General features: G+C 47.7%; 1 protein-coding gene and 1 pseudogene across 6 annotated transcripts in view; both read right to left on the bottom strand.

The window, feature by feature from the left end:
• Positions 1-569: 569 nt before the first annotated feature.
• Positions 570-27303, bottom strand: part of FRMD5 (FERM domain containing 5) — a 335004-nt gene continuing 308270 nt past the window's right edge. For 2 of the 6 annotated variants that reach the window (XM_030814161.1, XM_030814166.1), the window contains 7 exons: positions 21785-21873; positions 18615-18678; positions 17981-18072; positions 15488-15562; positions 14528-14596; positions 13505-13611; positions 570-4261 (listed from right to left, as the gene is read on the bottom strand). In XM_030814161.1, the coding sequence (XP_030670021.1) occupies positions 3684-4261; positions 13505-13611; positions 14528-14596; positions 15488-15562; positions 17981-18072; positions 18615-18678; positions 21785-21873 (1074 nt within the window). In that variant the 3' untranslated portion in view covers positions 570-3683. The remainder of the gene's footprint in view (positions 4262-13504; positions 13612-14527; positions 14597-15487; positions 15563-17980; positions 18073-18614; positions 18679-21784; positions 21874-27303) is intronic. The other 4 variants (XM_030814164.1, XM_030814165.1, XM_030814163.1 and 1 more) reach the window with 4 other exon arrangements.
• On the bottom strand, positions 5554-6196 carry LOC105739957 (annotated as a pseudogene).

Here is a 27303-nt window from a genome sequence, read left to right as displayed (position 1 = left end):
GGTTTTCCTCACCAGAAAAATGTCCAATTCACTTTAAAATTATTACATTTATAGCTTCTCAGTTTTTTTTTTTTTTTTTTTTTTTTTTTTTTGAGATGGAGTCTTGCTCTGTCACCCAGGCTGGAGTATAGTGGTGTGATCTCAGCTCACTGCAACCTCTGCCTCCCAGGTTCAAGCAATTCTCCTGCCTCAGCCTCCTGAGTAGCTGGGATTACAGGCGCCCGCCACCACACTCAGCTAATTTTTGTATTTTTAGTGGAGACGGGGATTTCACCATGTTGGTCAGGCTGGTCTTGAACTCCTGACCTCGTGATCCTCCCGACTTGGCCTCCCAAAGTGCTGGGATTACAGGCGTGAGCCACTGCGCCTGGCCACTTCTCAGTTTCTAACAGTATTTATTTGGGGGTAAGGACAAGGATAATAGGTGGATACAAGCAAAATAATTATGTTATATGATCCAAGTGAATAGTAGTCAGCTGTGTAAATCCCACCGGTATCCTTTTATCTGTTAGTAACTTTAAGGGAGGAAAAGTAAGACAGGCTATTATTAAAGAAAGAGCCCACTCTTCTATGATATTTAAATATTTATTTAAGTTTAAAAATAATCTTCATGGCACCAATGATTTTATGCTAACTACATACTGCATATGTAGAAAAAAAGTACATTGCTTTGAAGGAAAATGTAACTTAAGAGTTTTTGGCACACGGAAGGTTAACAACTATATATTTTTAAATGAATCTAAGAAATTCACATTTGCAGGTAGTTCACCCTCTGCTGCTTAAAGATGCAGTATGCTATTCTTTAGTAAGAGTTTTATTTCCTGATAGATGAAGCTATGAAAACCATTGCTTTTTTTACAATGAGATAAAATAATTTTGAGAGAAAATGAGAGACATGTTAGAACACAGTATAACCAGGTTAAAAACTTGAACAATTTTTAATGTGGAGATACACCGAAAAAGACTAGTCACCAATCAAAGGAGGTTTATTATTCAAGCACTATTTGAAAAGCAAACTGAAGGAAACTTTTCTATCCATATTTTCTGGGATGAGCCCTGGAAAAAAACAACCCTAAATTTTGTTTAGAGAGCAAAATTTAGCTGTTAGAAATGGCATAGACTACTGTACTGTTAGAACTCTAGACACAAGGAACATAATAGGATATGGAATACTGCATCTGTCTCTAATGTGAATATGAAAGGTCAGAGTTGAGGCTATCACTCACTGCATAGAAACACCAGATTCTACAAACTGAGGTAGGAGCACTACACTAAAAGTTAATCTTCTATGTTGCATAAGACAGTAGATATCCAGGTGGACACCAGCCCCCTGTCTCCTGACAGCCTTTTCATCTCTGGGTCTACTTTTCCCGTTAGTCCTGTGCTAAATAAAGCCTTTGCTATGTAGATGACAAGTGGCAGTGGCTAGTTGATTTTAACTGACCCCTAATCTCTACTAGGATCTCCTTCGGTTTGTATTGTCACTCGTTAAATAGATGTTTATAATTCTGCTAAATTGTTGCTGGTATGAAAATGGTCAGAGAAGCCCTCTTTCCTTCTTAGATTCCAGCTGTGTTTTAGCATTACAGTATTTGATCTTGCCCATTTGGCATCAGACATCTCTTTGCTGGTTAGTTGTTCAAGCACCCTTTAAACAAGCAACCCTGGTGCCTCCACTGGGAAGAGGTCCCAGATCTTTGATACATGTCAGGCATGGAAACAGCTGACTGACCCTCTTCTGCTAACATACTGGTAAGGATCAGTTTTATTGTCTGGAGCAGGATTGGCATATTATGGCCTGTAGGCCAAATTCAGTTCACTGTTTTCATAAAGTTTTATTGGAACACAGCCATGTTCCTTCATTTACAAATTATCTATGGTTGTTTTTGTGCTGTGATGGCAGAATTGAGCAGTTGTGACAGAGTATGGCGTGCTAAACCAAAATATTTACTGTGTAGCACTTTACATAAGTTTATTGACCTCTGGTCTAGATGAAAGGATGTCTTTAAAATTATGCAGATCTCTCCCTAAGAACCCCAATTATTCCACAGTTGTCATATTCTAAACATGGACCTGGTTCTACCATCTCAGGGGACAAAACAGGGGAGGTCAAGTCTACAAGTGACGCGTTCTGTTCTGCATTTGGGGCTGTCCAATTAGGGTATCAGCAGCTGTTCTACTTTTGTGTGGGTCCAGGAATGTGTCCATTGACCATCGTTAAATAAGCCCTCAAGCCCCAGATGACTTAGAAATCTCTCCCTGAGATGAAAACAGGATCTTGTGTGTGATTGGTTTTAGAGTTGAAGAGCTTGGGCCTAGGATCCCACACTCGCCCTTCATATGCCTGTGCTTCTGCGTGCTTCCAGGACTTCCCTCTGTAAGGATGGTGATGCTTTCCTAGAACTTATGCAGAGGATGACCCTAGGGGGCAGCATTTCTACATCTAAGTGTTGGTCTCTGCCACGGTCACATTCTGTGTTTTGTAGGCATCTCTTAGAAATCCTATTTTAAAAGATTCTTTTCCTGGTCCCTTCTAAGGCTGTTGATCTTGGAATTCTATTTTCTGAAGCTTTTCATTCTCGGGATCAGTTTCTTTCTTGCATCGTTTAGTTCATCAGGCTCTATTTTCTTAATCCATAAAGTAAAAAGAAAATATGAATTGTTAAGAAAATAACATTTCGTTGTTAAAATATAAATTGAAATAGTCTTTGGGTCAGGGGGGTGTATATAAAATAAGCACTGCTCTCCAAATCTCAACAGTCTCTCAGGTAACTGCTTTCTCTTAACCACACTTTGTCCAACATTTCTGACGGAACTATCTCTGGTACCACTGAATTCGTTTAACGCCCCTGGAGCACTATAAAAGTCTTGAGGTTCTTCAGAAAAAAAAATCATGTTAAGTCTAGTTTCATTATACAAAACTATGGTGATGCCCACTAGGCTCTAGACTAAGGGGACAGACTTACCCCACCCCTGCTGCTGCTGCTGCTGTAGCGGTGGTCCCTTCAGATGCCCACTCTGCTCAGATTTGAAAAAACAAAAGGAAAAGAAAATCCAACTCAGACCATCATAAGAAGCAACTTTCCATTTAATCATTCTACATGGATGTTTACTTTTTTAAAAGTTCTGGCTGGCAAAAAAAAAACAAAAAAAAAAACAAAAAAAACAGTCCCCATTGTCCATATCCCTGGCCTGCCCTGCTGAGGCTGCAGTGATGAGTCTACTGGAACCCAGTGGCACCAGCAGGAAAAGCTCCTGCAGAATACAGAGGACAGCAGCTCTCTAGTCTTCAACTAGTGTCCCCTCTGCTAGGTGACACTACTGCAATAATCAGTAATAGTAAAATAAATTATTTTTGATACTTCAAAATAATACACATCTATGAAAAATCAAAATTCAAACCCAAAAATTATCCTGCAAATTGGAAAGATGAGAAACAGAGTCGCTGAGCCTTTCTTGAAATAACTTCTGAAGAAAATGAGTTTTCCCAGTTTGTTTAGACAGGGCGTGAGCCTATCCCTTTCTTCCTCTGGGAAACACCCTCCTAGGCTGCAGTGGACTTTGAGTCATGAGAGGAGGACTTGGTATATGTGCCGATGGTTCCGCGATGGGTCCCATTGCTGGGAATGGGTAGCCGGGCTCCTTGGTCCACCTGGCTAGTTTTTGGGAGGAGTCATGCCTTCTCAGGTGTCAATGAGCAGGCTCACCACTGAGCGGATTTTGCAGGCAAACCATCGCCTGAGGGGACAAAAGTATTGATAGTGGAATTGTTCAAATTCGGGGGTCTGGCGGATATCGCGGAAAAAGGCAATGTCAAGGTCAGACTCAGTAAGGATGATCAGGAGGAGGAGCAAAACAAAGAGGAGTCCCATGGTCACAAGGAGCAAACGGAGGACACTTAGAACAAACTTATTCACCTGTTCCTCCTCGGGCCCGCTGTGCCCCTGACACAGGGCCCTCAGCTCTTCCCCAAGGGCCTCCACCTCTGTAGCAGTTGGGGTGCTGGCTTCAGATTCCTTCTCCTCCTCGATGCTGCAGGTGGCTCCATTGATCTGCCGGGAAAGCAACATCAGCTCCAGGCTGTGCTCAGCCACAGGGGTGGGCAGCACGCTGTCTGCAGGGCTGTAGGCCTCGTCTGCAATCACAGCTACGCGCTCATTGCTATCTGTCCGGCTGCTTCTCACGTGAGGCAGGAAGGTGTCCCCATGGGAAGTGGAACGCACTGGCGTGGAATGGGCACTGTCCCGTAGGGACTCTAGGCCTAGAAAGGCAAAAGGAACATGAGTAGGCTGTGTCCCAGTGCACCCCCTGCTTTCCAGTAGCACCCATTGTGTTTTATAGGGTACCATTCTGCACACCCACATGACCAGCAGCAGTAGCCACTGCACTCTATTTTGATATATCGAGAAGACGACAGGCCGGGCGTGGTGGCTTACACCTGTAATCTCAGCACTTTGGGAGGCCGAGCTGGGTGGATCGCTTGAGGTCAGGAGTTCCAGACCAGGCTGGCCAACGTGGTGAAACCCCATCTCAACTAAAAATACAGAAATTAGCTGGACCTGGTGGCACATGCCTGTAATCCCAGCTACTTGGGGGGCTGAGGCAGGAGAATCGCTTGAACCCGGGAGGCAGAAGTTGCAGTGAGCTGAGATTGCACCATTACAGTCCGTCCTCGGCAACAGAGTGAGTGAGAGAGATTCCATCTTTAAAAAAAAAAAAAAAAAAGGCTGGGTGCGGTGGCTCACGCCTGTAATCCCAGCACTTTGGGAGGCCAAGGTGGGCGGATCACGAGGTAAGGAGTTCGAGACCAGCCTGGCCAACACGGTGAAACCCTGTCTGTACTAAAAATACAAAAATTAGCCGGGTGTGGTAGCGGGTGCCTGTAATCCCAGCTACTCGGGAGGCTGAGGCAGGAGAACTGCTTGAACTTGGGAGGCGGAGGTTGCAGTGAGCAGAGATCGCGCCACTGTACTCCAGCCTGGGTGACAGAGCAAGACTCTGCCTCGGGGCGAGGAGGAATCCAGGTGTGGTACTGCATGCCTGTTGTCCCAGCTACTTTGTAGGAGGGCGGATTGCTTGAGCCTGGGAGGTCAAAGCTGCAGTAAACCAAGATCACACCACTGCATTCCAGCCTGAGCAACAGAGCAAGACTGTCTCAAAAAATATATATATAGATATATGTGTGTGTGTGTGTATGAAACAAGCCACAGAAATCACAGTGGCCATTTTAGAAGAGTTTTTCTTTGCTTTTTGCTTATGGTTTTGGCCTAATTTGTGTGTGTTTTGAGATGGAGTCTTACTCTGTCGCCCAGGTTGGAATGCAGTGGTGCAATCTCAGCTCACTACAACCTCTGCCTCCGGGGTTCCAGCGATTCTTGTGTCTCAGCCTTCTGAGTAGCTGGGAATACAGGTGTCTGCCACCACACCCGGCTAATTTTTTTGAGTGGAGACGGGGTTTTGCCATTTTGGCCAGGCTAGTCTAGAACTCCTGGCCTCCCAAAGTGCTGGGATTATAGGCGTGAGCCACAGCACCCAGCCCCTAATTTGTTAAAGATTCTGCCTTTCTTGCCTTTGGTGTCCTGGGCCTGTTTTTTTGTTTTGTTTTTCAGTCTTTCATATGATTTTATTTTCTTCCTTCAACCATAATAATATGATATCCAAATTTTGTCTTAACCAGTGGGTCTGTAAACACAGGCTTATCCATCCCACTTATAGGCAAGGCAAATGCTGCTTCTTGAAATGGTCCCACCATGGACCCTCTGGTCATCCAACCCAAGTCGCCCCCTTGCCTGGCTTTATCTTCACTATACTGTGCGGCCACTTCATTGAATCTCATCCCAGACCAACTTTTCCATGGATTCCATGATTTTGCCGTGTTTTTCACATAGAGTGTGTCTGACCTTTACTGCATTGCCACCACCTTTGGGACCTTGAGCCTTCTTGTCAGCACTATCACTCCCAGAGGCTGCTCCCCCTTTCCCCGCTTTTCCAGAACCACTTTTCCCTTTGGGCAGCATCTTAGAAGCTTGTTGTTGAACTCTGAACTCTGGGCCTGGTTTTTACCCCAGTTTGAAAGAATCTGAATTCCAAACTACCCCTGATGCAGAGCTGGGACCACGGTTTGAGTCTCAAGTCTGCCTGTTGGGTGGAGGGCTTTGAGAGGCAGGAATGTGCCAGATGCGATGGCTCCCATCTGTAATCCCAGCACTTTGGGAGGCCAAGGCAGGTGGATCACTTGAGCCAAAGGGCTCAAGACCAGGCTGGGCAACATAGCGAGACACTGTAACTATAAAATTTTTAATAAAAGAGAGGTAGGAATGGGGAGAAGGAGAATATGTCTTGCCTAACTAGGTTTCATCAAATACTGAGTATCCTTGTAAAAACCCAGCATACAGCATCTTGAGCTCATAAGGTCAATATTTTTGGATTTCTGCAGCTGCTCTTAGTCTCTTCAGCCTCCGTTCTAGCTGTTCTGACCTTATGGAATGAATGGGGTAGAAACTCTGTCTGCTCTTCTTGAGGGGGCATGGGAGTAGTCCCTGGCTAGCTCCCTCTCTTCCCCTGAGAAGGAGCTGGGTCTAGAATAGGCTGAAAAGCTCCCCTATCTTTAGACACTTCAGAGCACAAAACAGTTTGAGAAGATCTTGTTGGGTTGGTGGGGGGTAGGGGGGTGGATTTCTCTTACATTTGGTAGGAAAAAGGGGTATTCTATCCCCTAAAACTACCATTATCTCTTTCCAAGGTTCTCACAGGACTCAAGCCCTGGCAGGGAAAACAGGAGCTGGTTACACCCTCAACTGAACAGTAGCCACCCAGGCCAGAGGCTTTGGGCATATAGTGAGCGAGCGTGGCCCACATCACAGTGCTCCCAAGGAAATGGCTTCTTGTTTTAGGCTCAACGTCTGCATTTTCCACTCCTGGCCATCTTGGTGATGCTGGTGTGGTTCTCTCTGCCTTTGTGACCTATGACAAGAAAAGCCAGTCCCCTTCTGTTGCCCTGAAATAGTCCCTGACAATCCCAGACTGAACCAGATTCCCAGCTCAGTAAAGGTTTTACCTAAGTCAGGTTGATTAGGGAGTTTTTTGGTTCAGGGCTAGCTCCAGAAGCCCAAAGAGTCTCCCTTTTCCCCTTCTACCAGGACATGAAGCAGTCCAAAGGTCTCTCTTAAAAAGGTGTTAGTAACCTTTCAGAAGCAGTGTGTCCCATCTTCCTTGGCTCCCTCATGGCTTGGCCATTTGCACCCAGGCAGCCTGCCTGACCTGCCTGGTGGAGCCTATCTTGGCACAGGCACAGGCACAAGGATTCTCCAGAGGCATGAGCCCTGGAATCTGGGTTATGAATGAGTAGGACAATTGGAGAGAGGGTGGGGGCAAAGGCAGGGCACCTGCCATCTAGTTATGCTCCCCATTGCCTCACGGCTCATACATTTGCCACAGCTCTCAATCTCTGCTTTCAGAAGCTCCTCATAGTCTTAGCTGTATTTTTTGTCCCTGTGCTAAAATCTTACATTTGTATAATGCTTTCAACTTTTTAAAGCACTTTCATTTTATCTTTCAGTAACTCCACAAGGTAGTGAGGGAAAGAGGTTGTCTGAAGTCATGTGGTTGGTGGTTAATGGCAAAACCAAGGAAAGAATCTAAGCCGCTTTCTAGTTCATGATCCTGCTGATCATATCTATTAAGTCCTCACGTTGTCAACAGGTTCCTGGAAACCATGACTTTAAGCCAAATGATGTTACAGCAGGTCCTCCGATGTTTTCTTCAGCATCATTTTGTTATAATTTTTTAAAAGTTTTTTAGTTTTTTGAGACAGTCTTACTCCATTGCCTAGACTGGAGTGCAGTGGTGCAATCACAGCTCACTGCAGCCTCGACCTCCCAGGCTCAGGTGAACCTCGTACCTCAGCCTCCTGAGTAGCTGGGACTACAGGCATGTGCCACCACGCCTAGCTAATTTTTGTATTTTTTGTAGAGACAGGTTTTTGTGCTGGGATTACAGATGTGAGCCATCACGCCCAGCCCCATTTTGTTATGTTGATGAGAAAAAAAAAATTAATTGTACATCATTTTGCTTAAAGTTGCAGTTTCTAAGACCCTGTCAAGTGATGACTTAACTGTAGTCAGATTCCATGGAATGGAACCATGGGCCAGGATGGATTAAATCAACAGCCAGCATCTACCTTAGATTTAGGTCTTAATTGCCTGAGAAACTGTTTTGAAATAACCTGAAATTAAGAGCCTCTCCCCCTTGTTCTAGAGCTCTTGCTGTTCCTCTGACCTCTTACCCAGTATTCCTCCCTGATGTCCCCATTTGCACATGCAGCTTGAGGAATATGTACCTTGGAACAGGTTATGGGTCACTGATAAAGCAGAAACCTTAAGGCCCTGGTTGCAGCATATTGCTTGCTTGGCTCCTTTCCCAGGCAGTCCTCTGCCCCCCTTTTCCTGGAACCTCAGCCCCATTGCACAGGGCACCTGCCACCCTTTCAAAGGCCTGCCCCTTCATGAGGACAGCTCTGACTGCAAGATCTTTCAAAGTATGAAAAGCTTAGCTTAATCTACGATTACACCCCTCAGCTTGTGGGGAAGGAGAGAGGCAGATGCTGTGACATCAGAAGAGAAAAAGTCGGAGGACCACCTGGAGCCACATCATACTGGGAGCTGTTGGTGCTCTCAGTAAACAAGATAATGGATAGATAGGCATTTCTTTTTTTTTTTTTTTTTTTTTTTTTTTTGAGATGGAATCTCACTCCATTGCCTAGGCTGGAGTGCAATGGTGCAATCTCGGCTCACTGCAGCCTCCGCCCCCCGGGTTCAAGTGATTCTCCCACCTCAGCCCCGCGAGTAGCTGGGATTACAGGCACCCGCCACCATGTCTGGCTTATTTTTGTATTTTTAGTAGAGGTGGGGTTTCGCCATGTTGGCCAGGCTGGTCTGATCTCCTGACCTCAAGTGATCTGCCCACCTCAGCCTCCCAAAGTGCTGGGATTACAGGCATGAGCCACCACATCCAATTAGATATGCATTTCTCATAGAATGCCTGACAAATACAGTTGCTCAGTAAATATCAGTCGGTCTCCTCCCTCAATAGAAGATATCACCTGTAAGGTGACCCTCCCACATCAGGTTAGTCCTATATTAGAAACTGTTTTCACTGCTGTAAAAGCCACCACCTGTCCTGCCATTTCATGGAACCTGTTATTTTGGGATAGATGGGATGGGTGCCGTGGGACGGATCTGTGCTAAGTGGCACAGCAAAACAGGAGTCTTTTTTACCTTGAAAGTGCTCCAGCTGATTCCCTTGCCCGGGGGTCACAGCAGTCAGGACCCTACCCTGGAGCCGGGGCCCCATCCTCAGGATGCGCACACTTAGGGGCCGAAAGCAGTGATTAGTCAGCCGGAGCTGGACCGGGACTCTGGTGTGAATCTTAATCAGACTCTTCCCCATGGTGGCCAGGAAGGCAAATACTTCTTCAGTGGAAACCAGCTGATCTCTTCAGAGAAACCAGCCAGACAGGGAAAGATACAGAGAGGCAAAGATGGAAAGCTAACTAGGAACAAAGGATTTCTGCAGATCCCACATCATAGCAGCCCCTTAGCAGTGCCTCGCGTGTTGCAGGGAGAAGGTCACCTCCCCAAGCTTCACATCAGGCTGAACTGCAGGGAAGGAGCAGCTCTGAGAGGCCACCGTTATCAGGGGACTGGATTTAGTCAGAAGCACTTGGAGCCATAAAAAGTAATGCTTCCTTGGCCTGCAGCTCTTTCCCTGAGGCCTGGATAAGGGCTCCAACCTCTCAGAGGGCAAGGGACAGAGGGGGCAGAGAACAATCCCAGAGGGTAAGGGGAATCAAGACTGTCTCAGAAAATCCAGGATGTAAAGTTACAACGCCATTGGCCTTTATCCGGGCCATATATAGTCCAAGCCTGCCCCGGTGCCAGCCAAGTTGCATGGTCAGCCTAGCTTTGGGGCTGGGTGGCTCTGAAGTGGGAGGAGGTGGTCTCTGTGATACTAAATGGGCCTAATGGACTATAGAAAAGACAGTCTTTGGTGGAGCATGAACCAATTTCAAATGCCCCTAAATTCCTTGGGGTTTTTGTTGGTTGTGCCCTTCTGAGGCCCTCATCGCATCTCTCGCAGCCCCTCTCTCTCTGGTTGGGGTAGGCAGTTAGGGTCAGCCGTGCCTGTCAGGACCTTTAAAGGCAAGCCCTCCTCTTGAAAGATGTTGCACCTGAATTCTTCCCTCCTGGAAACTAATCCATTCTTTACTTCCACAGGCTTGGTAGCCCCTGTACTGATAAAGCCATTTAATTGCTACAGTCTTTTATTTCTACATCCAAACCTGATGTCCATCTCTCTCTCCTCACCCTGAGCCTGTGAGGTTCATTTGGGCCAGGTCAGTTTTACCTGCCCTGTCCTGCATCTAATGGGTCCTGGGCTGGGGGCCATGACCAGGGCCACAGGCTGTGTTTGTCCACTTGCAGCCTTGGGCACAGGGTGTGAGAAACACCTGGAAGTCTGCTGAGCTATAACCTACCAAGTGTGCCATTCCATGAGGCTGGTTTTGAGGAAGTGCCCTGGCCCTAGGGGCCCTATACTCCTCAGCAGCCGCTCCCCACTGTACCTCTCTTTGCATTTGGCAGCAAGGGGGAATAGTTTGGACAAGGAACCTGCTGCTGCAACGGGAGGAGGAGGCTGGAGGTAAAGCCAGAGCTGAATGGGGACCTGAGTCAGCCTCAGCATGTCTCAGGATCACAAGGAATGTTTTCCCCCGCCTCAGAGTTGTTCTACTAACCCTACTTGGCAGCAACTCTCAGTGAGTTTTGTCTCCACCCAGAGAGCCTCAGCCCTCCCTCTTTTGGGAATGCTGGTTTCCTGGACATTCTTCCCTGTTCTGGGAAGTAGGCATGCACAAGGCTCCTCTCCTGTTTTACATCCTGCATGGTGCTAGCTTCCCTAGGGTGAGCCTTTTGTTTGGGAGGACAGCTGTCCTAGCTCTCTGTGGAAGATGGAGATGGACCCTCTAGCTTCAGCCTCAGAGGGATGGAAAGAAAGGCCACAGAGGGGAGAAAGTTATGTTTCCTCAGAGAAGTTCGTTCTACTTCCTGAGATGTACACCCCAAAAGAGGGACAGTGAGAGCCAAGCTCAGTTCTCTGGGTCAGCCTAAGATGGGAGGAAACACCAGGAGGCTGTGTCTCATGATGGTCATATAGCCATAATTCCATTCTTTGCATAACAATTCTACTTGGTAGTCCACAGGCACTCTCCCACACCCAGCTCTGTTCTGCACTGGGGGAACTAGGCTCAGAGATAAAACAACCTGTTCCAGAAAGTACATGACAGAGCTCCTAGTCTGACCTTGGCTTCCTGATCAGAACTCCGCACTGTGCTTGCTGCCGGCCTGTAAACGCTTTAGTCTCTTTAAAGTACTTCTGCACATATTAGCTTCCTTGCAACCAATGGGGTGGGCAAGGAAGATGTCCCTATTTTACAAATGAAGCAATGAAGATACTCAAGTAACTTGATGGTGTTTGTCTAGCCAGGGTTCTCAACCTCTAGACCATAGGGAGTTACATACCAGACTTTGGTAACATGGAATCTCACACTCACAGTGACACATCCTAAAATCCTAAACACAAATTAGATCTCAGGGAAACAGCAGAGTGATATCCTTCCTAACCTGAGCAATTCATTTTCATTCCCAAGCAGCATTCTTTCTTACAGAAAGGACAAAGGGCTGTCCCTGCCAGCTTCCACACCATTAATCCCAGGAGAGAGACAGGTATGAACCAATTCTGCTGTCTCCTGCTGTGTGAGATCTTCTGAGATCCTAAAAAAACACCATCTTCGGGAATGAAAGCACTCAACTTTACACCTGTATCCAGCCTGCGGGTGACCTGGGCCAGTGACAACAGCTAGAGGGCAGTATTCCAAGAGCGCCTCCTAACAGCATTAACTACCCCGAGAATAGATTGTTGGCCTCAGCTATTGGGGTATCTAGTTCAGTGGAGATACATAGAATTTCTCTCTCTTCCCACCTCGGCCTGCTCCAAAGGAGGGGAGTCTGGAGGGAGATGGGTCATATTGAATTTCCTGAGACAGTGGTAAGATATGCAGATAGCAACAGTACAAACTGCTTTTTTTTTTTTTTTTTTGAGACGGAGTCTTACTCTGTTGCCCAGGCTGGAGTGCAGTGGCACGATCTCAGCTCACTGCAACCTCCGCCTCCTGGGTTCAAGCGATCCTCTTGCCTCAACCTCCCAAGTAGCTGGGATTACAGGCGTGCATCACCACACCTGGCTAATTTTTGTATTTTTAGTAGAGATGGGGTTTCACCATGTTGGCCAGGCTAGTCTCAAACTACTGACCTCAGGTGATCCACCCACCTCAGCCTCCCAGAGTGCTGGATTACAGGCGTGAGCCACTGTGCCCAGCCAACAAGACAGATTTCTATAGCCGAAGCAAAACATGGTGGCAGCTACTAGAAATGCTTCAGAACCAAGAATTTTCACTTCTTAGTTAACAGTCTCAGCCATCCTCATAATTTAAGCTGGGGAGATTGGTCAGATTTAGCAAACAAGTGAAACCCTCTTTTTTTTCTTGAGACGGAGTCTCTGTCACCCAGGCTGGAGTGCAGTGGTGCAATCTGGGCTCACTGCAGCCTCCACCTCTGCCTTCCGAGTTCAAGCAATTCTCCCACCTCAGCCTCCCTAGTAGCTGGGATTACAGGCTCCCACCACCATGCCCTGCTAATTTTTTGTATTTTTAGTAGAGAAGGGGTTTCACCATGTTGGCCAGGCTGCTCTCAAACTCCTGACCTGAAGTGAGCCTCCCAAAGTGCTGGGATTACAGGCGTGAGCCACTGCGCCAGCCCCTTTTTTTAAAAAATTCTTTTTTTTTTGGATAGTCTCCTTTACCGGAGACTATCCAAAGACTATCCAAAGACACTGGAGAGCAGTGGCGTGAACTCAGCTTACTGCAACCTCTGCATCCAAGGCTCAAGCGAGTCTCCTACCTCAGCCCCCCAAGTAGCTGGGATTACAGTCATGTGCCACCACGCCCAGCTAGTTTTTGTATTTTTAGTAGAGACAGGGTTTCACCATTTTGGCCGGGCTTGTCTTGAACTCCTGACCTCAAGTGATCCACCTATCTAGGCCTCCCGAAGTATTGAGATTACAGGCGTGAGCCACCGTGCCGGGTGTGAAAAGCCTCTTGATGGAAAGCAATTTCAGAACTGCATGGAACCTATAGATCCCACATATGCAAGTCCCCCAAAGGGCTAACCCAGCACCCTAAAATCCACAACCCCCCTGCCTAGATACCCACACCCCTTCACCCTGTACCTAACTAGTATTCCCATCCACTGGATACAACCTCCTACTTGCCACTGGAGGCCCTTTTCCCCAAGATACATGCTGCTGTCACTAATGCAAATTAGCTTCTTTTCAAGGTCCCAGATCACAACTTGGAGGACCCCAGTGGTCACCTCAAGAAGCTCATGCTCACCTTCCATGATGGAGATGTGAACAGCTCTTCTGCGGGTCCTGGGGACGCTGCTCAGCCTTGGGCCATGGGTTATGGAGGGACAGCTCCGGCTGGGAACCATCCCTGCTCTGAGGTTAAAGAAAAAGAACCTTGTTAATTCAGTGCATGGACACATTTGGTAGGCACTTAAGAATTGAGTACTGGCTACTAGAATTGCCTGGCTGCATTAAGTTTTGGTCTCCCTCTCTTTTAAAATCTTTAATACCTTCTCTTTGCCTTTGGTCCTGGATTCCAGTCAGAGATAGTGCTTCAAACTCCTCCACCTCCTTGTAACCCTAGACCCATCTGAACCTTTTTTTTAGTGGCAGCAGTGCCACTGGTCTCAGGGGTGGGGGCAAGACTGTCAGAGAGTAGAGCCCCAGGATGAGCAGTACTCCTGAAAATATGCCTGGACCAATACTGGCAGCCTCCCCTGACTTCCAATAGAGGCTGCTGATGACGGGGCTCCATGTGAAGGAGCAGGCAGTAATGCTCCCCTTCCCAGAGGCAAAGGCTGGTTGGCAAATCCTACCCTTCTTGGTCAGTCATATTCTTTCTGAATCTTAGATTCTAGGAGATAGGCTTCTGGAAACACAATTTGTGGATCTACATGAAGCATGGATCCTGAAATTATTTTAGAGCCAGTGTGGCAGGGCTGTGGGACTATCCTTGGCTTCATATGATCGACTGGTTCCAGAACCACTGAAATTGTGTGACACATCTATGATCAATGTCAAGACTTTGGAGGGCAGAAGAGAATTGCCAAGTGAAGTGGCACCTGGATCTGATGTATTATCTGCAGTAGCCCTTCCTCCCTCCCCAGCTCTCTTATTAAGGGTCAAAGACTTCTCCCCATCCCTTCTGAGAAGTTTCTTCAGCCTTCTGCTCCATTTTGGACTTTTTGGTAGCCACTGGAGCCAGGGGCTTCACAGTACTCAAACTGCTGGATTGAGATTCTGGGATCTGAGCTAGAACTGTTTTGGGGGGAAGCCCCTGGCAGCCTACCTGTGTATTTCCGGTGGCTCCCGTTTGATCTTAGCACTTGACTCCATGACTTCCTTTGCAACTCGGCCACTGTAAGTAGCATAATAAAAACAAGCAGCAAGAAATGAGACTGTGTTCTAGGACAGCTCCTCTCCAAGATCTCAGGTGCTTTCCCTGAATCAGGAAATGGCATCTGTGGCCCACCCTTTCCCCGATGTTTTGGTCACGGAGAAAGGCTTGCTTGGTGGGGTAGAGAGTTCTGAAGTGTCATGACAGCCTATCTGAGAGAACTCTCCATCTCTAGAGTCTTTAGGGTCTTCCATTCTCATTTAGGAATAATTCCTCATTTTCCAGCATGTTCCAATTACATCACAAACACATAAGAACAAACTTTAGACAGTGAGACATGAAAAGAATCACTGTTATAGTTCTTATTTTGCTGCTATTGTAAGGGAAAGAGAAGATACACATCTATTTTTCATTTTCTTGGAGACAGGGTCTTGCTCTGTATCCTGGGCTGGAGTGCAGTGGTGCAGTCATGGCTCACTGCAGCCTCGACCTCCTGAGCTCAAGCAATTCTCCCACCTCAGCCTCCCAAGTAGCTGGGACTACAGGTGTGCGCCACCACACCTAGCTAATTTTTTTTGTATTTTTAGTAGAGATGGGGTTTCATCATGTTGCCCAGGCTGGTTTCAAACTCCTGGCCTCAAGTGATCCACCTGCCTCAGCCTCCCAGAGTGCTGGGATTATAGGCATGAGCCACTATGGCCGGCCAATATACATTTAAAACCCTACAGACAAATTGCTGTAGGGAAAGAAGGAAATAGTAAAAGGGTCATAAGACGGGAGAATTAGATGGAGACCTCAGACTTTCCTGAGTCCTCCCCGGTTTCTCCGTTCTAAAGGATAAGGACCACTGACTGTTCTCCAGAGAAGGGTCTGAAAATAGATCCATAATGGTTACTTACTGTCACTATTTACCTGTATCGGAACCGGCTCCCTTTAAAGAATAAATTGCTGCTGGACACTGTGCGGACTTGGCTTGACTTCTCCAGCCTGTAGCAAGGCAAAGTCCAGTGTGATAGACAGCCTGAACTGCCTCACACAGGTTAAGGCAGCACATCCCCAGCTTCTTCCAAAGGCTACTTGAAACTTCAGGAAAAAAGCCCTTCATAGTCCACACTTGTCTCTGACTCTCATTTAGGATCTGGGGGCTGTGCTCATAGCCAGCTGCCCTCCTGCCTCAGTGCCCAGGACTGTCACATGGAAACCCATTTTAGTGTCAGGAGAGTGAAGGCTCCCCCAAAATGCTTCATAGGTTTTACTAGGGGGACTGAGAGAATACAGGCTCAGGTGGATGGTCTCAGGGAATAATAGAATGCCCATCTAATCTCAGCCACATCACTTATTAGCAGTGTGACCTCGGGCAAATTTCCTTCTCTCTTAGCCTCGCTCTTTTTATAAAATGATACAGCTGGGACTACTGGACCTTAGGGGTCTCCTTTCCAGTCCCAGTATTTGATTTTGTGTCTATGTCTGGGTAATTGTGGGTAGAGAAGAGGGTGGGGGCTGTCTTTCCTGTTTCATCTCCCATTTGGAGGGTCCTAAAATACATGACCACAGTAAAGACTGAGAAATCCTGCGATGAAGAAACTAGCTTAACTTTAATAAAAGTTCAGTCATGTATTTGAATTGGAGCCTTTCTCCCTCCCCCAGGATGTCTATTTAATATCTCGTTTGAAGCTGCAGACAGCTGATGTGGAGCTCTGTAATACTTTCTCCTGGGTGACTTCACTGAGCCCATTAGCTCTCTCAGCTTGGGCACAGCAGCTCAGAGAGAAGCCTCCTAAGATGGGATCCATCTGTAACATGCCCAGGTGCCTATGGTACTGATCCAACCAGGAACCTATGTGGGTCTGAAACCTGTGCTATGAGCAGTGAGTAGGAGCTGTTTCCACAATCCATGAACAGTTATTGGGAGACACCATCCCTGCCCGTCTCAGGGCTCCTGGACGTCTGAGCTGCTTACTGGAGCCTGGGCATGCTCTTGCATCTGACTGGGCTCCTGCCATGGTACTAAGCCAAAGGCAGGACTAGGGATCTGTATGTGAGAGACACTGAGGGCAAGGCCAAAGCGCTGCTGCCAGAGACTTGACATACCTGGGGATCTCACCCAGGCTTTTACCATTTGATGAGAACATTAAGGAGGCAATGGAAAACTGAAAAATGACCTCCGTTTCCAGTGTGGGTGCAGACAGGGCTGGGTGGGTATGGAGATCTACTCGTGGGAAGACTCAGAAACTGAGTGTGGTCACAGGTTCAGAAGCACACTTCTGTTTCCATGACACAGATGGGAAAACCAAGCCCTTAAGAAATGGTGCTGAAGGCATGAAAAGACAAGAGGTAAGGAGATTGCTTCTGTTTGCATTAGACCCTTTGGCAGAGAGAAGGGGAAAGCTTCCATATATGCCATTCCCAGGGCAGGGATAGTTCAGTATGGAGCAGGCCCCTGTTTGCTAGTGCCTTCCTCTCTCTGCTGCGGAGACCCGTGGGACCCCAGTTCTTCCTGGGCTGCTCCTCAGTCCCACAAGCAGGAGCTTGCATCTCAAGTTGCTTCTCTCTAGGTTCAGGTAACTGGCCAAACATGGATTACATCCTCACAGGCAAAGGGAGGGTGGTAGCAAAAGAAAATAAATGTTTTATTGACTTCCTATGGACAGTAGGGACTGAACAGGAGGGAAGTGTGACCATGCCAAAGTCTCCCCTGAGTGTATTCAGGAGAAGAAAGGCTGCCGATTCAGTGAATCCTTGATTCTGGTATAAACACATAATGGGAATTAAGTAATGCAGAATCCCTGTCTAAGAAACAGCCTCTGGGGCTGTGGCCTTGGCAACTGGGAGGACCCAGTTCTGCCAGCCAGCATCCCATAGCAGCCAGCAGGCAGCAGAATCTTCCCTGGAGAGGAGTATGGTGCCACTCAGCCCAGAGCAGTTCTCATCTCTCCAGGATCCTTCAGGTTACTGGAACTGGGACCTGGCCAATCGGGCATTTGGCGAGAGCAGGGCTCACCCCAGGTAGAATATACCACACTCTGTCTTGCCTTGACCTCGTTCAGATACATCTTAGTAAAGCATAAATCATTACAGTATATTTTTAAAACAAGACCAAGGGGTTTAGTGAGACATATTTTACCTGGCATCACCCCCTTAATGGGCCATTTCTTCACTACCTAATGCTTTTATAACTACTTTCTTAATCGAAGAAAACAACACAAAAGCCCCACATTCTTTACAAAATCCCTTTGGTAGGCAAAGCTCTTGCCTTTGGCCTCAACCTGGCTTCTCGGTAACTGTCAAGCTCTTGCCCATTTCCAGCTACCCCGCCTCAGGTTCCTGGGCACTTGGCCTCCTGTCACCGACTCTCTGTGACTCTGGCTCTAAGAAAGACAGTCCCCATCACATGTATCCACTCACTTGTAGAAGGCTTGGTTCTCGATTCCACATTTCCAGAGGTGCTTACACGCTTCAGGAGTTGGAGCAAAATATGTAAGAATAATTTTCTTTTCCTGCAAAAAATTCCACATTGATATGGCTGGGTGTAGATGGAGAAGCAAAGGGTGAAGTAGGCAAGGACCCTGACCCCAGAGCTGTTAGAGGCCTTGGCAGCTGGCTAGTTAGAGGGGAGGGCCCGTGGGACCCACTGAGGCAGAGCTCAGTTCAGTGCATCACATCATACTTGGCAAGTCCAATCAGGGTAAGTCTCAGCTGGCACAAAAGTAGCACAAATTGAACCAGGAGAGCTCTTGGTGAGAAAGTGGCCCTTGCCTCTGGAATTCCCATATACATGAAAGAAAAAGAGCCTTCCTTTGCATTTCCTGGAGGTAAAGATCTCTTGAGTGGAAGTTCTGGGTGTCAATAGCATCCCTGAGGAAGTCCTGTGCTCCAGGGCCTTCCCACTCCTTCATATTGTACCTCCAGGTCCTGACCTTGGTCTTGGCTTAGCATGTGGGTGGCTTGGCTCTACTGGGGTCCCTCAAGCTTGGCTCTGGCCACCAGGAAGCATCCCATCACCCCAGCCCTCCCTGAAGGGAAGGAAGCCAGCACTCACCTCTTTCTGACTTACGTATAAATAGAAAGTCTTTCCTTCAAATTTCAGCTTGGTCACCTCATTCCTAGAAGCACAAAGATAGTGCCTGTCACCTCATTGTGGGCTGCTTGTTCACAGCTAAATCTTGTAGATGCACAGCCCACCCCAACTGGAAGGGGCTCCAGGCACAGACACAATTTTAGCCAAAATCAGAACTGAAACAAGACAGCAGCGCAGTGGCCTTAGAGAATGTTGTTGAAACAGTTCAATCCACAGTTTTCTGGTCAATCACACTATAGTAATAGGGTGACAGGAGGATTTCGGGCTTATCAACAGTGGCTGTAAAAGGGAAACATTTGCATGGAAAGTGAGTCTAGGTAGAGTATCTGGGGTCATTTCAGGATTGGGTTCATAACACAGGTGCATTATCTGGATGGGACTGTCAAACGTAAGATGCCACAGGTAGCTGATGAGGCCAAAGTTCAAGATACAGCAAATAATGAGAAACAATGCAACCAGGTTCTGAGGGAGTTGAGTCTTTCAGGTGACTGTGCCACTGGATGGAAAATGCAGTTTAATGCAGACAAATATCAAACAATCTCAGGGAGCGGGGCAGGGCAACATACCAAAGAGAGAGAACAGATTACATGGAACAGTCATGCAGCGTACTGACCAGGAAAGGGGCTTAGGGGTTATTGTAGAAAAATCCTTGAAGCCACCAGCCCAGTGAATGGCTGCAGTAAAAGAGGCAAACAGGATACTGGGGTACATCACCCGTGGGACAGACACAAATCAGAAGAAGTGACATGGTTACTGTACATGGCACGGCCTAGACCTCACCTCCACATCCACCTCCTGCTCTCAGCCTTGGTTACATTTGCAAAATGGAAAAACTACTGGGTCTTAGGTGAATGTCCCTGAGAGCCATGGAACTAGGCCTCAGCACTGGTTGCTCCTCACTTCCCTTCTATCTGCCCAATATAGCTGCCCTCTGGAGCCTCTCAGCCCTCTCCATGTCACTGGAGGCCCCATTTTTCTACCCAACTGGGACCCCCAAGGCGGTCTTGTCATGCACATTCACCTCCACTTGGCTGCTGCTTTTTTTGTAATTTCTAAGGAGATTTCCTTCATCTCCTAGGAAATAGTAGAAAGGTAGTGAGAATCATGTACCCAACTTACTGCTGGAAAAAGTTCAAGGGACAGAGGAAAATCACTTGTTCTCCATGCTCCTGAAAATCATGGCTGGGTCAGGATGAGATTTCACAACTTCTGACCACCAGTTCTGAGCTAACACAAGCCACATGGTATTCCTTCCCTGTTTGATTCCCTCTCAAACTCCCTCTCAATCAACCATCAATCTCATACACACACAATACAATAATGCCAATTGGTTAATATATAGACAAGCACACAGATCACCTAGGTTCCAACAAGCAAGCTAGGAAAGTAAGGAGTTTTATTTTGAGAGTGAGATTGGGTTTACATCTATTATTACAGAGTTGACACATGGTGAAGAGGAGACTTCAGAAGAAGTGGTGCATGAGAGAAGCCATGGAAAGAAAAGCGTGTGTGAGAACCAAGAGCCATCATGGTTTCTGGAGGGGTGGGGATAATTTAGTGACTGCAGGTGTCTGTGACACGTGTGTCCTACTTGTTTCTAGCCAAACATTCCCCCTGACAGGGACCTCACCCAACAGCTACTCTGGTTGGAATGTGGATCTGGGCCCTCTAAGGAACATCAAATAGCCCAGATGTATCCAGGCAGCAGAGACCCCACACTAGGAGGGCTGAGGCCTGATCCTGCTCATTGTCTTTTTCTGAAAAGCATTTTTTTGGACAGGAGATTGCAAATCCTCACATCTTCACCCAGAGAGCACAGTGAAGTGGGCCGACTTGAAGATGCCTAGGAAACAGGTATGTTGGGGTGTATTCTGGTAACTCCAGGGCAGCAGCTGCTTTGTAGCATGGCTGTTGTCCTGGGGAGTCGAGGCCCCCATGCATGTGTGAGGAGCAGTTTCACCAGCACTCTGGCTGATGATCGTAATGCCCTCCTTCACACAATCAAGGTGGGCTGGAAAGGCGGTATCTGTCCTCAAGCTCAAGCTCAGTTGGGGAGCTGAAGAGGGCACAGCGGGATAGATGGCCTGCAGTGTCCCAGCAGAATGCTGACTAGGAAGCAACTGTACTCAAGATTCCTCATGAGCTCTCCTGGAGAAGACAAAGAAACCAGACTTCCCCCCACTGAGCTCTGCTGGACTAAGGGAAGCCACTTATCTAAGCCCCTAGGAGGAGCTGGCCAGCTTAGACTTGGCAGTCTGAGGCCTAGGAAGGTACAGAAATCACAAGAGCTTGATAGAATATGCAAAATGTTTTGATGACGCTGACAGACGTTTGTATGGGCTGGCCAGCTAAAGGGTCTCCAGGAGAGCCAAATGTCAATTAACAAACCAGAATCTGCCCAGCGGCATGCAGCAGAACAGACCCCAAATAAAACAGAGAGGGGCAGGAGAGGAAGCAGCTCAGAGTAGCTGCAGCTGAGGCAGTGGCTCTTTCCTGTTAGATGGGAGTGGAGAGGGGAGGGAAGGAAGAAAGAGTGGGAATGTGACTCCTGGAGGCTGAGGACACTTAAATGCCCAAGAAGGATAGGAGTGAGACAGCAGCAACTGAGCTTTTGCAGACACGATGCCCACAGTGAGGGCTGGTCTGAGGAGGGTGTTTTGCCAAAGTAACAGGGGACTTATATCTGCCCCAGAGGTCACTGTCTGTGAGCCCCTCCCTTGTTAGTAGAGCAGGTAAGGGCACTAAGCCATCCACAGAGATGCTCCAGAACAGCTGGCTCAACAGGGCTGACTATGACCCTCAGTGGGTGATGGCCCCAAGGATTCAGTTCTCACAGGAACTTTGCTCCGCTAACACTGGCTGCAGCCCCAGGCCTCTCACCCTCCCCAGAAATCAAACCTCTGTATCCCTTTTCCTTTCTGGAGAGGCTGTTGGCTCTCAGGGACACCCCTTTAGAAGAACAGGATCCCTAGGAAGAGACCACTCCCTTCGTCAGTTACCACTATCAACGCAAGGCTTTGGAGAGGGCTCTGAACCAGAACTGCCCAATCACAGACAACGGACATGGGAACCGTCGCCCCTCCCCAGTTGGTGAGATATAAAGAGCCTATTTTGGAAATGAAGATGCTCACCATTTAATGAAGTGGACCCTCTTGTTTCCTTGAAGAACAACAAACCCAAAAGGAGTGAAGGCCAGAAATGCAGCATTTCCTGACACGTCCTGCAACACAGAAAGACTTCTCATCGGGTGATGCAGGCACAGAGGTGAAAGGGTAAGAAACACAGCTGTTCATAGGTGAACAGGGTTAATACCTGGCAGTAGGTCACAGAGGGAAAAGCATGTCATCTGGAATCACAAGACCATAGTTTGAGTCTCAGCCTTGCACTTGCCAGCCGCATGTCTACAGGCAAGTTACTTGCTGAGCCTCAGTGTCCTGATCTGTAAGTTGTAGGGTTATAATGATACCAACCTTAGAAGGTTGCTATGAACATCCAAAGAGAATGGCAACACCTCATGCATTGCTGATGGGGTTGTAAAATGGTACAGTCACTTTGAGAAAGAGTTTGAAAGTCATTTAAATTGTTAAAAATAGAGTTACCATATGACCCAGCAATTCCACTCCTCGGTATGTGCTCAGAGATTTAATAAGGCCGGGCGCGGTGGCTCACGCTTGTAATCCCAGCACTTTGGGAGGCCGAGGAGGGCGGATCACGAGGTCGGGAGATCGAGACCACAGTGAAACCCCGTCTCTACTAAAAATACAAAAAAATTAGTCGCGCGTGGTGGCGGGCGCCTGTAGTCCCAGCTGCTCCGAGAGGCTGAGGCAGGAGAATGGCGTGAACCTGGGAGGCGGAGCTTGCAGTGAGCCGAGATTGCGCCACTGCACTCCAGCCTGGGCGACAGAGCGAGACTCCGTCTCAAAAAAAAAAAAAAAAAAAAAAAAAAAAAAAAAAAAAAAAATGCATGTCCACACAGAAACTGGTACATGTATGTTAACAGCAGCAGTATGTGTTAAGAGCTAAACAGTAGAAACAACCCAATCCATTTTCCAGTGTAAAGTTTCCATTAACTGATAAATGAATAAACAAGTAGTATATCATGATACAGTAGAATCTTATTCACCAGTAAAAAGGAATGAAGGACTGATAGACACTACAACACAGGCGAACCTTGAAAACATTATGCCAAGTGAAAGAAGCCAGTCACAAAAAATCAGGTTGTGATCTTTTAACTCTGTGAATATAATAAAAACCACTGAATTGTACACTTTAAAAGGGCACATTTGGCCAGGCGCAGTGGCTCATGCCTATAATCCCAGAACTTTGGGAGGCCGAGGCAGGTGGATCATCTGAGGTCAGGAGTTTGAGACCAGCCTGGCCAACATGGTGAAACCCCATCTCTACTAAAAAGACAAAAATTAGCCAGGCATGGTGGTGCGTGCCTGTAATCCCAGCTACTGAGGAGGCTGAGACAGGAGAATTGCTTTAACCCAGGAGGCGGAGGTTGCAGTGAGCCAAGATTGTACCACCACACTCCAGCCTGGGTGACAGAGTGAGACTCCATCTCAAAAAAACAAGACAAACAAAAACGTTTTATGATATGTGAATTATATCTTAAAAGGCTGTTATTAAAGAGTGGGGGAGTCGTTATATCCACTTTCATAATAGTCCTATAACACTGGGCCCCTCAGGAAAGTTTAGCTGAAGAAAAAAACAAGAAGCAACTGGCAAAATAGAACAGTTGCCATCAGCCCTGAGGTGCCTGAACCCACAGAGAGGGCCTCCTGGTCACTAGCACCGTCAGTCGGTAAACATCAGGCTTGAGGCTCTGTTGAACATAGTGGGGGGCGGGTGGAACAGAAGCTGCAGGTCTCGTTTCCTCACGTGGGAAAGTGAACTCCGTGAGGACTAGGCTGGGTGGAGGATTTTACCCTCCCAGAGGGGCTTCCTTTGTGACAGGGGCGTCAGGTGAGATTTGGCACTGTCAGGCTGCATGAATGGCGATGGAGAGGGTGTGAGTGTGTTGAGGTGACCAGAAACTTATGCTGTGATGCTGGTCAAATATGCCTGCAGGAGAGTCTTCTGGGCCACAGCTCAGGTGGTGCCATGGAGTTAGGGCCAGACGCCGGTGTGAGGCATGGGTGTGGGGGCTGAGGCTGCTGGACCAGGTCGGCCTGAGGTTTGGCTCTCCTGGCCTCTCCGCTTTCAGGGCTCACCTCCCTGGCACAGATTCTCAGCCTGATTGGTCCCAAGAACAGTGGGGCCTCTGTAGGGCCTCATGAGTCCTGCCTCAAGAAGCAGTCCAGTTTTGCCTTAAAACCATCTCTCAGAGTCAGGGTTACAAGTATGAGCATCTGGGTCCAGGGAATAAACTAAGTATATGTTTGGCAAACATTTGCAATTAATGTATTGTTGTTATTATCCTTTCCTCAGGGCCTGTCATGATCCAGACACTTGGCTACAAGCACAATGTCATGGGCACAACAAAAAGCTGTTTAAAAATAACTGGAATGCAGACACTATGAAGCCACAGGGCTGGATTTCCTCCTGCTTGTCATCAGTGCCTGGTGGTGGTTATTAATATCTGAGTACCAGGCACTGCACACAAACATTGCTCCTGCCAGGAGGCACCAGGGCTAACCTGGCAGGCTTGGCAGAGGTATGGGTCAGGGAAGGGTGGCCTTGAGGGAAGAATGACTGGGAGAGGTCGGGGAGGGAGGCAGCCTGCCTGTTCTGCCTCTTCTGCTCACTGTGCAGGCAGGACCTGGGGAAGTCCTACAACTGCAGGCTTAGAAAGAGAGAGACTGGGAGTGGAGACCTTATTGTGTGAGTGGTGGTGTAGAAAGGGTCTGCAGAAAATGTTGAGCAGATGAAGGTGTAAGACAGTGGGGTGGGTCAGAGGGGCCAGCCTGGCTGCAGTGGGGAATGTCCGTATATGCATAAAAATGAGAGGGGAGGCAGAGGTGGGGCAGAGGCATGGAAGGGGTCATAATGCTCGCTGAGATAAAGGAAAGGCCTAGGAAGGAGAGGTGGAGGGATGGAAATGAAGCCTTGGGCCTGCAGGAGGCTACTGGACAGCTTGAAATAACAGGGAAGGAAGTAGGGAAGGGAGGTGGGAGGGAAGGCAGGGGAGGGAGGCAGCAGAGGGCCCCCCTCTGCTTCTTCCACTCTGGCTCATATGGGCAGTGACAGGCAGAAGAGCACCCCCACTAGAACCACAGTGGTGTGGGCTCTGGGTCAAACTGCTCAGGTCCAGGTCCAGCTCTGCCACTCACTGTGTGGCTGTGGCCAGGTCCTTAATTTCTCCATGGTCAGACTCCTTGTCTTAGAATGAGGGTTGATCGTATTACCTACCTCATAGGTTATGTTTAGGAGGCACCCCACAAATGTTAGTGCCCATGTTTTTTGTTTGTTTTAGAGACAAGGTCTCACTATGTTGCCAAGGTGGGTCTTGAACTCCTGGGCTCAAGTGATCCACCCACCTCAGCCTCCCAAAGTGCTGGCATTACAGATATGAGCCACCACTCCCGGCCTGTGTTTGTTATTAATATTATTATAGCTGCTACTAGTTAGCTGAGTTTGTTGGACTTAATACAAATCCTTCTTTAAAAGAAATCTAACGTTTTGCCATTTTTCCTGATGTTGACAGATTTAAATTTTGCTAGTTAGGAAACGAAAATGTGGGAAGTTAGAAGGAAAAAAGGAGAAGTAATTCACTGTTAGGGGACCACGGAGGAGTGGGGTGATCCATGAATCTGAAGTGAGAATGGGAAGGGAACAGAGGCCATGACACAGTCAGAGATCCGCCAGAGTCCTCTCAGTGACCAGTGTCCCTCTGCAGAGCAAAGGGAATACGTGGTCCCACAAGATGGGTGGTGCTGGCCAGGTTGCCCTGCATCCTGCAGATACCTCAGAGCTGGCCTCTGAGTGAAGGCAGGTGTTAGAGTTAGAGGAGCACAGCCTCTCCTAACCAGACTGGCTGCTTTATAGCAGAGAGCTGGGAATAAACCCCAATGACAATGAGATGCCACATCATTTCATATGCAATAATAGCACCTTGAACAATCCCAATTGTTCCCAATCTCATATAAGAGAGCAGTTCTCCAAACTGCTTCAAATGCAATAGATGCAGATGAAGGCCACCGCAAGACCCTGACACCCGGTGTCCGCAGGGGCAGGTGACAGCTGGGATGTTTGCAACTTGCTTCTGGCACAGGAGGCTCAGCAATCAGTGTGGAAGGGACTCGAATTACAGTGAGAAATCTCACATCTGTACTGGCATGAAAATACAAGCAGGCAGCCACACTGACACCTTCCCTGGAACTTCTCCAGTTTCTTCTATCTGACTTGTCATTCTTGTTGTGAGCCTGCTGTTGGAGTTTGTGTGCAAAATAACAAGTTGCAAGACAAAAAGAGGAGGGAATGAGGACAAGGTGAGAAGTGAAGAGTCAACAGTCGCCTGTTCTTCAGATCTCCCATTTTATCAAGCTAGACTTTCTTTCTTCTCTGTCCCATTCCCATCCCTGTGAAATCAGTGCCCACAGGACTGAGCCATTAATGGAGTTGGGAGGTGGAATACAAACTGGGGTCCTGATAGCTATGCCGTGGATATCGCCAGCTACACTCTGCAGCAGGTAACAGTCGAAATAATCTAGTTCACTTTTTCAGTTGTGAGGTTAAAAAATTGTTTTCAGTTTCTCATCCTTGTGAAAAGAGCTTCTGTCTCAGTTTAGGACCCCAGCTCTCCTCCTTCTTTCCTCTGTGACTTCACTTCTCCAAACCTCGGTTTCCTCATTTGCTAAATGAGGACAATAATATATACCTGGAGAAATACTACTTCCATCTGATTTTAGGGAGATAGACCAAATATCTTACTGCTAGGACATGGCCAACGGTATTCTCCTTGGAGAGGGGATGAACATGCATTCCTTGTCATTCATGTGTTTACATGGCCCTCGCCATTAAACTTGACCTGTGTCAGTCAACACCAGCAAAGTTCACCCTAAGATGATCACTCTGCCCAGGAAAGGATTCTTGGAAATCAAAGCACTGACTGGTTCAGAAGCAGGAACATGTGGCCACCATTTCTAGTCCCCACCAGTTCCACTTCCGGATTCAAAGTAGCCTTCTGTCTCCTGCCACCCTAGAGGACACACTGGGTGTGACTGAGTAGGCAACACAGCATTCTTGGTTGTTAGGCCTCTAGGGTCATCCTGTCCCCTCTCTGGGGCATGACTCAAACTAATTCAATTTTGATGAATGAAGCCATTATTTCTTATAAAACCCTCTGGAAGATGATTCCACATGCTGTACCAGATACTTATGCCCATTTCTGAAAGAGCTCACAGTTGGGAAGCTGAAGTCAGTCATGAAAATCACCCAGTCTGAATATACTACACTTAAACTTGGCCACAATAAACTCGAATGGAAATGAAGAGGAGGAGGAGGAGGAGGCACCCTGTAAGAGATTTGGTGTTACTCCATGACAGCTCAGAAAGGAATTCCTGGTGGAAACTGCACCAGGTGGCTTTGGTGAAGTTCTTCATTTCAGCAGTAAATCTAACACCCTACCTGCCACACAGCCAAGAAGGGCCCACCCAAGGGTGGGAGAGCCATCATTGATCCTTCTTCTTCTGTTTCTCAGAAGTGA

The sequence above is a fragment of the Nomascus leucogenys genome, chromosome 6, assembly GCF_006542625.1.
Source record: "Nomascus leucogenys isolate Asia chromosome 6, Asia_NLE_v1, whole genome shotgun sequence".
Taxonomy (NCBI): Eukaryota; Metazoa; Chordata; class Mammalia; order Primates; family Hylobatidae; genus Nomascus; species Nomascus leucogenys.
The sequence above is the reverse complement of the archived record's forward strand: the minus strand, read 5'-3'. Positions and strand labels throughout refer to the sequence as shown.